General features: G+C 42.1%; 1 protein-coding gene across 1 annotated transcript in view; it reads right to left on the minus strand.

Moving 5' to 3' along the window:
* adgrv1 (adhesion G protein-coupled receptor V1) overlaps positions 1–12,366 on the minus strand; it is a 153,952-nt gene that overhangs the window by 101,377 nt on the left and 40,209 nt on the right. The window contains 13 exon segments of the mRNA XM_036144433.1: positions 29–394; positions 477–616; positions 2,450–2,530; positions 2,791–2,920; positions 3,072–3,265; positions 3,383–3,563; positions 3,981–4,160; positions 5,911–6,284; positions 8,213–8,947; positions 9,059–9,282; positions 9,467–9,593; positions 11,822–12,082; positions 12,161–12,284. Coding sequence (XP_036000326.1) covers positions 29–394; positions 477–616; positions 2,450–2,530; positions 2,791–2,920; positions 3,072–3,265; positions 3,383–3,563; positions 3,981–4,160; positions 5,911–6,284; positions 8,213–8,947; positions 9,059–9,282; positions 9,467–9,593; positions 11,822–12,082; positions 12,161–12,284 — 3,117 coding nt within the window.

The following is a 12,366-nucleotide window of genomic DNA, read 5'->3' on the forward strand; positions in this document are numbered from 1 at the left end:
ATATTCTGTTGATGGCGACTGGACACACCTGACCCATAGTGCCTCTCAGTCGCTGGATGGTGAGGGAGACAGTTGCATCTGCTTCAGGAAGACGAATAGACCTCGATGCGTTAGTAAATACAAACACACCATAGGGATCATCACTGGCGAGCACAGTCAGAGTGGCAGATGTTTGGTCACCCAGACGGCCTTTTGAAACATTAACTAGAGACACAGTGTAGCTCTTGTCCAACTCGGGGATCTCATCCTGGGCCACGCTAATGATTATATTCGCTGATGTCTGCCCCACACCAAAGGAGATGTTCCCAAACCTACTAAGGAGCTCTCCCTCAGAGCTGGGATCAACCTCCCAGTACACAGTCAAATTGGAGAGGTCTCCAAAGGACCGATCCACCTGTGATGGAGGAGAGAAATGCTCAAGCTGGCAAACAATCTGTTTATTATTCTGCAAGTAGTAAAACGTGTACATGACTAACCAGAAGGACGACAGAGTTCAGTCCATCCTCTGGTTCTGTCCCGTTAACGGATAAAGACTGAGGACTGAAGTCAAACACTCCGCGAGCATCATCAGAAGCGGCGATGGTGACAGTAATGCGAGATGCGACTCCCAAGCTGGCTGTGTAGAAAATTGCAGATGGATTTCACTTTTACATGACACACTTTGGACAGATTATAGGAAGCTTTGTTTGGAGAAAAAAATAATAAAAATAAAAGATTAGACAAAAGAGAACAAATTATTTTCCGAGAAGTCTGTTGATTAGAATAAACTTATTTTAAACAGAAAATAGAAATGTTCTCTATTGTCTAAGTGGGAAAATTCAGATGCACCAGCAGGAAAGTGACAGGCAAATAGAAGCATGCAGATACACATAAGGGTTAAAAAATACAAATTTGAAACTATTTCATAAGGACAAATTTAAAAAAATAAAACTATAAATTTATTAAAATAGCCTATTCAGGACTTCTTAGCAGGCAGAGTCTGCTCTGACCCTTCAGGTAAAGAGCATCAGTGTTGTGACTCCAGTCCAGTTTATTGTTCAGGTGAACACCCAGGTACTTAGAAGAGTCCACTACCTTCTGAGTACCTGAGCTGTCAAATCCCTGTGGCGTGTCTGCACTGGCTGAAGTCCATCACCAGCTTTTTTTGTTTTTGTTTTAAATAAGGAGATGGTTTCACTGGCACCAATCCACAAAGTCCTGCGTCCACTGTCTGTACTCTGAGTTGCAGGCAGTAAATATGGAGTACAACGGGAAATAACGGAAGGATTCAACAAAGTAAAAAGGACAGACGAGGAACCTAAGTGCTGAGAGAAATGGGTAGAGAGACGTTGGATACAGGTGTGCAGGAGATATACTGAGCAGCGGAGGCAGAAGGTAAGCAGCGAGAATGAGGGAGGAAGAGTAACTAACAGAGAGAGCTGAACAAAGACATAGAGACACATTTATCCAGTAACAACTCACTGACCAATAAGAATAAAGCAGAATATACAAGGAACAGTACAAAATAAATAAGTAAGAGAATAAACCTAAAACATAATAAATAAACATAATAACAACCAGCGTTCATAGAAGCTGTTATAATTTGTGATCGTTTTATACCCAAAGTATTGTCCAGCTTGCAAATAAGCAAACAGATCTGGGACCTATTTATATATACTGATGGCCAATTTATAAGGAACACTTTGCTACAACATGGTTAAACTTGTTTTGCCTTCAGAAGGGTGAGATCTGCCCATGGCATGAATTCAGCTGAGTTTCAGGAGCGCTCCGCAGAGACTTTGGTTCACATTATCGTGATAGCGTCACGCATTTTCTGTGTATTTGCTAGCTGCACATCCATGATGATGTCCTGCTTCACAAATATCCCAAAGACGCTCTGTTAAATTGAGATCTGCACAACAGTAGTACGGTAAACCCATCGCTCTGTTCAAGAAACCAGTTTAAGAGGAAACTTTGTGACATTTCTGCTGGAGATGGATAGACGGGTATGCTGTGGTCATAAAGTTGGAACAACTGGTTATTCGTGCTTTCGTTGCTTTTCTATCATTTTAACCAAGACTGGCCTTTCTACTCTGACCGTTCATATTAACAAGGCATTTTTGTCATCACAATTGCTGCTCACTAGATAGTTTCTCCTTTTGTTAAAACTTTAGAAAACTGGACAAAAAACACTCTGATTAATAGCATCTCTAATTATTCAGAGAATTACGTACTGTAATCTAAACTTTCAGCAAGACAGTGGGGGTGCTGACAGTTCATACAAACGGGTATTCTTTTTACTTCTTTGGAGGGCTATTTGCTTTTCCCATGTCAATCTTCTTAATTACTCCTCTCTGGGGTCACGGGGTAATGTAAATATCAAACACACCCAAAAACGCCTACAGGAATGCAAGGATAAAGGAGTGGAGAAAGGAGGCATAATGGGGGAGGAAAGGAAGGGGAGACTTACCAGGATAGCGATAGGATGGAGGGAGGAAGTCAAAATCGCTTTCCCCACTACCGCTTGCTTCACCGCGCAGAAAGTGATCGACTATGGATCACAAGCGCGGATCACGAAGCGAGGGGCGGCGTTGGGGTCAAGGGGGGGTTCACACCAGATAAGAATCACGCCAGAAAGGAGATTAAACGGCAAGCAGGGAGGAGTCGCATGTAGGCGGCCACACGTGTGGTTACGTGGAAGCAAACAGGAGCACAGCACAAAGAACACACAGAACAAAAATGAGACATCCGAATGTCTAATTTTTAAAAAGCACTGCTCTTCACTTCAGGAATATGAACCTGACTTCTCACCTCCACCCTGTACGTTGTAGAGCTCCACCCTAAAAACCTTTTCCAGCTCTGGGACAGGGTTGTCCACAACGGTCACACTGATGAACTTCAACCTGTCGCCTGGTAGGAATTCTAGGATACCCTCTGAGTCCTGATGGGGGAGAGAGAGAGAAAGAAAGTGGGAAAAAACGCAAAAATAGTCTGCATGTTTTTGTCTTTGTGTCAGTCATCATGTTTAATTCTAGAAACAACATCAGTGTAGATGAATTAGGAAGGAAAAAAAAACCTGAATGGAAAATGACCTCATAGTCTTCAGGGCTGGATGCTGTGAAGGGGGTTGTCCTGTACCCCACCATGATTTTTCCTAATAGGCCTTGGGCTCTGGCCACTGGCAGCTGGATTTGACCATCCTCCTCACGAACAGTGATGTGTGCAGGTTCTAAAGCTGGAGCGATCAGACCGTCCGGAGGCGGGCTGGGCTGGAACTGCAACAGGCCTAAAGGAAGGGAGGGTAAGAGACACGAAGGGAAAAGGTACGATGGAACAGGGAGGTCATAATTTACTCAGCAATAAGAAATGGTCTAGAACTGTAACCCATCGTGCGAGTGAATACCATAAGGATGGTCGCTTGCTGTGACAGTGACAGTGTTAACGGCATTATTGGGATCAATGCTGGCCCCACTGGTGGGCGTGGAGCCTGGCTTCCCGTCGGCAGACTCTGCTAATACCAGAGCAACCTGAAAAGACTCTGCAAGCTCTGGGAGGTTATCATCATACACGACGAGGTTCAGCACCTGAGGAGAAGACGGGCAAACATTAGCTCCTGGAACCCTAAAGAAAAACTCCACTGTAGCCTTTACTTTAGCTAGACGTGTATTTGGCAGGTTTAAACAAACAAAGTATTAGTGTTTATCTTGCAGCATTGAATGCAACATCCTCCCTACAACTGTTTGCTAAGCTTCAAATCTGCTACCAGGAAACCTCTAGGAGGCGCTGTTTATCAAGAAACAAGGCTGCCGGACTGCAGAACCTCTGTTAAGGTGCTCATCATTTCTTTTAAACTATAATTTCCAGTTTATAGATACAGTGCAGAGCATTTCCATACTGCTTTCAGTGTACACAGTACACAAAGCGGTGCACTTTATCATCCTGGACAAACTCCAGTAAGAGGGTCTTTCCCAACCCGCTGTCAGACTCTTATACAGACGCACCTCGGAGCGCTGTCCAGGCGCAAAAAGCACAGCTCCGGTCGCATTGACAAAGTCTTCGTGTGCTGGGCTGTCGCTTTCCAAGCTGTCCAGCTGGGTAACGGTGTAATTCACGGAGACCGAATCCAGAGATCCCCGCATACGCTCAATCACACAGGAGATGGTGGACCCCTCCTCGGTTGTCTGTTGGGACATGCACCAACCATCATTAACATATGCATGCAGTTGTAGCATTTAGTTTACAGCACTACGTATAAACGGGTAGGTTTCATGCTCAAGGGTAAAAACCGTAGGTAATAGCTGCATTGTAGCAGCACTTGATGGTGCAAACAGGTGTAAAACAAAGGAGATGCTCTGGTTCTGATGGAATGCCATCCCCAACCCTGCCATCTGTTGCATTTACTGAAACAAAGAGCAGGAGCTCCTGTTTCCAGTGAAGGAACTCCAGATCCACTTCTATAGGAATGCCCCCTCTGACAGACCGGCGCGGCCTAACCAGCTGTCGCTCCACCTGAGAAGGCAAAACACTAGAGTGCACACGTCCAACAAAATTAAAAGGGACAGCATGCTCTCTCCCTGCAGCCCGGGACACAGACTGATGAAATATGCAGCAGCACAAAGACTGGTGACCCAATAGGTTTATGCTATGTTTTTCTAATATGCATATATTTACTCGCTATATAATAGGTACAGCTATACTATAACACAGTTCATATGGAGCCAAGTTTCTAAAAAGCCCTGCAGCTCCCAGTTCTGGGAGAGGAATTGAACCTTTTTTTTCTTCTTTCTTTTTCTAGGTTCATTACTATAAGTTTCCTTTGTTAAACATAGATATTATTATACTTTCTCTACGTTGTTAATCAACAGAACACACTTTGGTAGGTAGATCAGCTGAATGTTATTAAGTCATTGTGCTGCTATTCACACAACATTGTACAACTGCACATCGCCAAAAAAAAAAAAAACAACAACACAATAGTAGAAAGGCTTACCAACAACCACTCATGCTGAGTGGTAACTCTCTTTTTGAAAAGAAAAAAGGCTTTACAATGATGAGTTCAGCTTTTGTAAATCAAGAAATGTAACAGCTGAAATGTATATTCAATTATTCATGTGTTAGAATACCCCAGCCAAACTCTAGATCACAATCCAATTAGGAATTTGTGGCAAAACAAAACAAAAAAAAAGTTCCCTGACAATTGAGCTATTCTGTAAAGAAGATTAGGGGAAAAAAAATTAACTTTTACATTTGCAAAGCTGGCAGAGACCTGCCCCATTGGATAATGAAAGGTGCTTTTACAAGTTAAGGCTCCCATATACTCAGGCGTACTGTACTGAGTCTCTGTGGACCTGTTCATAATTGAGCAAGCATTTTGTCTACATTTCGTGTGACAAATTCATGCGATTCCCACACTTTCTGCCAGTGGGAAGAAGCAGGGGAAGGGACGGTAAAATGTTTGATTAGCGAGTTGAGCATCTAGAGCCATTTCTTTTCCAGCAAGCTCCCACCGCACATCTGTCAGTGTGCATAGAGAGGGACTGTGATGCCGCGCGTCCTTGCGGCTGCCTGTTTGGAACAGCTCAGAGTACCGAGCTTGGTGTCACATATAAAACTGTTTAATGTCAAGACTTCTTGCCGCCGAACATTTTATACTGTGACACGGTGTACACGGTCGAAAAACTAAGCTCTGCTTGTACCTGCCTGCACCTTGAGTATCCGCAGACTCATGGCTGTGCAAGTATATGGGGGCTTTTACCCACTCAAGGAAGCTGAATCTTTTACCTTTCACTTCATAATTATTCACCACTTTCTGTAGGCCCATGGGACAAAACTACTATGAGTGAGCGTAAAAAAAAAAAAAAAAAAAAAAATCACATTTTGAAGAGATAGTTTAAAAACGTATCATCTGGACTGGAAATACTCTGCACTTACATCAGGTATGCAGGCCCCAGTGAATCCAAAAAGCCCGTTGGCGTTGTCACTCTTCATAATTCTCAAAACGGCGGTGGGTCTGGGAAGAGGGAGGCGCGCACCACCATGCGCAGCCACCAGCTGCAGATAGAACACCTCCTCTCCCTCCTCCTCCTCGTCGTCCCTGGTTTCCACGACGAAGGACTTCTGCCTCTCGTCCTGGCGGTACCGCAGGTACCCTGAGATGTTTCGCAGGTCTGCTTTAGCAGGCTGAGTGTGGAGCTCATGTATCTGGCTGCGGTTGAGCCTGGTGCGATACAGGCGGACATCTTGGAGAAGGCCACTGTAGCGCTGCTCCCCCTCAAGGTCTGACCCAATGAACACTGGAGCCGGCCCTGGAGTAGAAACACCCCAAACCATTGCAAATTATTTAATATTATTAATGTAACTTATTTATGCTTGATTTTTTAAATAACTTAACATCAAATGGTCCATAGCTTTACAAGTGAGAAAGGCTTTGCTACTCAATGAAAACAGGAATCAATGTCATGATTTACTAGATTTTGTATGGATGGATGTTGCATGTTTTTCTGCCGTTAACTTTTGCTTTCAGAAACGGGTGTTGTAGAATGAAACTTGGGCACATTTACTTTATTGAATTAAAACATGGCATAAACACTTGTCATACCTATCCATGAACTTAAAGCAAACTAAACGATACTACATCTCTGTAATGTAATAACAGGGATATTTGTTTCAATGTGCTGAAAAAAATAGCAAGGGCCTGTGAGACCAGATCTAACTGACAGTGGAACTAATTTAGGTGATTTTTTTTATCGTTCGGGATTAAGAACACAAACAGAATCTTGATTAAAGCCACTGGATGCTCGCTCCAGCTCTTCCCCATTATTCATTTATACACTTGCACCTCGCACTCCTCTCACGTTCTGTACTTATACACCAGGAACAAACGTGTCCTTCTGCGTTGGAAGGCAACTTAAACTCCAAACAATGCAATGCAGGGCATCTTTGCGTCAAGTTTTCTGGCGCAGACAGCAACGGAGCAGGACGGGTCATTCTTTATGTCTCTTTTTGTTACCGTATGTAGCAAAAGAGGCATGAGGTATTTCCCTTCTTAGAGACTTTTGTGAAGCACAGCCCATTGTCTGCATCAATTAGAGAGAATATGAATAAAAGGAGAAGCCGCCTGATCCCTTTGAGCTGCAGCGAAATCCAACAATGCGCAGGCTGTGCAGCCACTCAAGCATTGCAAAGCCCCAGTAGCTCAGAACAATGAGGCAGCAACTGAAAGGTGTGCGCGTGTGAATGAAGGTCCACAAACATTAATTGCATATGTACAAACCATAAACTTCCAGCATTTCTTGGGAAACAAGCAAGAGAAGTTAAAAACCACAAATACAGATGGTTTTAGCTCTTCGTAAAACTTTTCTGACATTGTGGGGATACTGTAGGAAAATACTAACAGGTAAAACACCCAAAGAAAGATGTCCTATTAAAACTAATAGGACATCTATTTGATAAGTTTCTGTTTATGCGTGCAAGTTAAGACAAATTTGATATTTCAGCACAATGAATCTGAAGAGCTGAGAAAAATCCAGACATCCTAATATCCTAATGTAATATGCTTAAAGGAATATATATAACACAAATATGATAGAACCATTCTGTGAACATCAGTGACAAGTCTGTCGCTTTATTCTACTCGCTACTATAGTTGCAATGAGAAATTATGAGGGGAATTGACAAATTTTTGGCTTAGCTGATCCCTTTTCAGTCAGTGAACACACTAAATCTATTCACTAACCCATTGCACAAACCACAACACTCTTCATAGTGGATGTCATTATAGAGTAAAGGTGACTTGTAGCTGGCTATTTTCATTATCAGTGTAGTGTTTATAGACAAACTCAGAGGTAGCACAAACGTTTCTGTTGAAAAGGAAATTGTATTTAGGTGCTGGTCGTTTTGCTTCCTTACTATTTCATACATTTGATCAATTCATACCCGACTTCTTTAGGTGTAAAAATTATTATTATTATTTTTTTAATTAGCAAACAGGCACACTGAGCCCTAGTAGTTACGTCAGTAGAAAAAAGATCTGTAACTTATGTATGTGCATGATTTGTGTATTAGGCTAAGGCAATCTGACAAAATCCAGCAAGTGAAGTAGCACTTATTAACATAGCAGACGCACAACAGAATTCAACACAGTTGTAAAAATTACAGTTCAGTATAAATATTAAGCCTATATCAAAAGACAAAGTAGCTAAACCGGTTGAGTAAAGGTATAAATGCAGCCTACCATCATTAATGCCTTCCCCTTTGATGCTCCTCAGGCCTCCAGGTATAGAGGTCCCATCCAAGAAGAACTCAATAATCCCATCATCATTCGTTATAATGACATGTAGCCACGTGTTTTCTTCCACAAACTTCTCTGCCGTGGCCCTTGCCACTTGGGTATTATTTGAACCTCTGACTGTGTAATACAGCATCACAGTCACATGGGACTCGTTGAAGTGGACCTTCACTCCATAATACAAGCTTCCGTTTCTTGTTCCTTTGGACACTATGAAGCCGTCAGTGTTTAGTCTGGGCGCCAGCCAAGCTGAGAAGGTGAAGTTACCCACAGCTGCGGGTGCATCTTCGGGGGAGACGGTCCCGTACGCTCCTGGAAGGCCAGAGAAGAACCAAGTGTCTGTGGCTGAGTGGTGTCTCCGAGCACGAGGCCTGAGCTCCACCTCGTCTGGGAAAGAGGCTTGCAGCAACAGGTCGTCCATGGGAGGAAGACCCTGCGGGAAGCTTGCGGACACGATCTCCCAGGAAACTCGCACGTCACCAAAGGTGCCCTGCTCTCGGAGAATGGTGAAGGAAGTAACATCGGACATGTCGTTTTCAGTGAGCACGTCCTCAGCAACTTCTTGGTCCTGGTTGCTGGGGGCAATGGCGAAAACACCAAATGGGTCGTCGTTGAAAGGAATGAGGACTGAGGCATTCAGAGAGGTCTCGGCGAGTTTGCCTCCTTCCCCTGGGTAACCACCTAAAAAAAACATGGAGTTAAAGAGGCTGCAAACATTTTTTGAACAACGGCTAAAACGTTAAAGGTATAGACTCAAATGTAATTGCATATTAAACTTAAGCTCATATTCACCTGAAATATTAACCAGTCTGAGGACAAAGAACTCATTAAACTCTGGAAGTTTATCAGAGATGGCCTCCAGGACAATAGGTTTGGTTTCTTCCCCAGTGATAAAGGTGATGGAGCCAAACGTGTTTGCAAACTCCTGGTTTTCTTCAAGAGGCGTATCTGAGTCATTGGCAAACAGCTGCCAGAAGACTGTTACATTACCAAAATGTCCCCTTGCTCGTAGCACACTGAACACAAGGAAGAAAAATTAAGAGATTTCTACAAATCTAAATTGATGTCACTATTAATGTTTGCAAATATATCAAAGAAATAGAACAATAAATGAATACATCACCAAAAATAAGGCATAAAGTTCAATAAGAATGTCAGACATTTGCACACTTAAAATTGAATGTAGCTTTTATTTCTTACTAAAAACTGTTGGTCTTGCCCTCTTCCACCGGTTTTTCTACGGTTTCCAAAGAGAAAATCCCGTTGGCGTCGTCGTTGGCTTCAATCACTACAGTGGCCGTGTCTGCACCGTAAACAACAGCGTCGCCTGTGTGCACACGTATATCATCGGGTTAAATCAGAACCTGAAGCAATGTAGCGTAAAAGCAGAATTGTAGCCAGACTGATAATAGACCAGAAGTTCAAAGCCAAGGAAAATCAAAGTTAAAATGGAGTCTGAAAATAAAGGGTTCCATAAGTAGGTCACTTTCAAACATAAAAACATATAAATAAATAAATAAACAAGTCGTGCAAAGTTACTTGCAAGCTATGTTTAGCTAAAATTATTTTTTCCGATTACTGCTCTCAAAACCCCCCACAGTAAACTTCTAGACTATAAGCACACCATACAAATCGCATAACCATGCAATTCTACTTGCAATTAAACAGGCAAAATATTTAAAGAGTGTAAAGCCTCAATATGCAGCTGATTGGAGTTAAACACCAGACCTACCTCCAACCAGAGGTGACCCAATACTAATAACCCTCTAAGCTGTTATGAAGGCTTTCAGTGTTATGACATTATTTAATAACTTAGTAGCTGTTATCTATACAAACACAGCACAGAAGAGAGTATTTATATCAATTTAAAATGACGTGTTATTGGTGAGGTTTAATCTAAACCACATTTAATCGTTTGAAAAAGACAAAGACAATCAATATTTTCAAAGAACACAACGTTATTTCCGAAAAATCCCAGAAATAATTACCTAGAATACAGTTACTTTCTAAACAAATCATGTTATTCTAACTTTTTCCCATTACAGCTACAAGCTTTAATGTATTCTACTGGGATGTTTTGTGATAGATCAACATGATGTTGTATACTATTTTGATCTGGAAGAACATGAAGTAGAAAAGGCATCAATATGGATTTCAAAGTGTTGACATATAAAAATATGCAACAGGCATGTAGAAGAAAGGGCTCTGCTCAGACGAAACAAAAGCGGAACTTTTTTTTAACCAACATGGACAATGAGTGGCTGAAAAAAGATCTGCACGTCACACCGTTCCCGTGGGGAAACATATGGTGGCAGCATAATGCTGTGCAGATACTTTTCTTCAGCAGGAACAAGTCAATCGGTGCGAGTTGATGGAAAGGTATCTGGAGCTAAACATGGCAACCCTGGAAGAAAACCTGTCGGATGCTACAAAGACTTCCAAGAGGACTTGAACCTTCCAGCAGGAGGCCCTCAAACATTTAGCCAAAGCTACAACAGAATGCTTTAGTTTGAGGTATATATGTGTTAAAATGGCTCAGCCAAATCCAGACCTCAATCCAATTTAGAATCTATGACAAGACCTGAAAACTAATCTTCACAGACACTCTCCATTACATCTGACTGAAGTTGACCTGTTTTGCAAAGACGGATGGAGAAAACGTTCAGGGTCTAGATGGTCAAAACTGGTGGTGACACACCCCAAAATACCTGCCACTGTAAATGCAGTGAAAGGTGGCTCTACAGCAGAGGTGGTCACTTAACCAGGCAATTTTAGTCTCAATCTATGCTGTGAAGCTGGAAATGTAAATTGTGGGAACTAATCTCGGGGCCGGCTTTTTACTTTCTGAATCTGGATTCCCCACCTCTGCTCTACAGTGTATTGACACGGAAAAGGCAGCTCAATACACAAAATGTCCTTGCAATTTAAAATCAAGATCTACTTTGTGTTGGTCTAACACATAAAATCACAACATAATGTATTACATTTTCAATCCCAATATGTGAAAATGTTCAAAGAGAATTACTGCTTTTGGATGGGACTTTACCTTTAAAAAGAGAATGCAGCTCCAACTTAAAATAATTGCTTCAATGGGTAACAAGTAACTGAATTAAGTATTAAGTTGGATCAATTTACAGGTATAGTGGACGATCTTTTTCGGCTTCAAGTTGCGGAGGGATCACTTTATTTATTGGTTGTACAACGTGCCGGTCATTGTGACGCACTCACATGACGGCAATTTGAAAATGGCTGAGAGGCGCACAAAACAAACTGCCTTACAAGTTTATAAGAAGAAGAGAAAGGCAACAGAGGGAAATAAATAAAACCAGAGTGGATTTGGGAGATTTTTCGCACGATACCAATGAGGACCGGAAGAACGATTAAGACGTCTTGCGAATGTACAGTTATTCAGAAAGGGACTAGGGCGTTTCTAACCTACATTTCTGGAAAAATCATCCACTCTATCTTTAAGTCAATCAATGTTACCTATTAAAGCAATTCATTTAAGTTCGAGCCGCATTCTCATTTTCTCTTTAAAAGAATAACTGTACTCACCTGTGGCATTATATAAAACGATGTAAAAAGGTTCATCTGTCTCCGGTATGTCATCGTCTTCAATGACCACAGTGATGTTCTTCATCCATTCCCCCACATCATACACTAGTAACGTGTTATTTGTCACAACAGTGAAGTCATCCGGTGAGGCACTCCCGAAATCCACCCGATACGTCACGGTCGCCTTAAAGTCAGCCCGGCCTGCCCTCAGGATGGTGAAATTGGCAACGCCTCCTTCACGAACACGCACTGTGATTGGTTCTGAGGTGAGCAGGTAAATGGATTAATCATTAGTGCCACACGATACTAACAATGTTCGGCTTTTTGTTTGATAATTACCAGATACATATATGGGATCGTCGTTCTTATTAATCCACAAACTGGCACTGAGTATATTTCCCAGTCTTGCTCCACCTGTTGCATTTGACAGTGTGATGGTGAAGTTCTCCTTGTCTTCTGGGATCTTATATAAACAGGATAACAACAGTTTTACATTAAAACAAATAAATGCAATTGGGATGCCTGCAAGCTTGTATGAGTCTAAC

Source organism: Fundulus heteroclitus, chromosome 12 (assembly GCF_011125445.2).
Source record: "Fundulus heteroclitus isolate FHET01 chromosome 12, MU-UCD_Fhet_4.1, whole genome shotgun sequence".
NCBI classification, from domain to species: Eukaryota; Metazoa; Chordata; class Actinopteri; order Cyprinodontiformes; family Fundulidae; genus Fundulus; species Fundulus heteroclitus.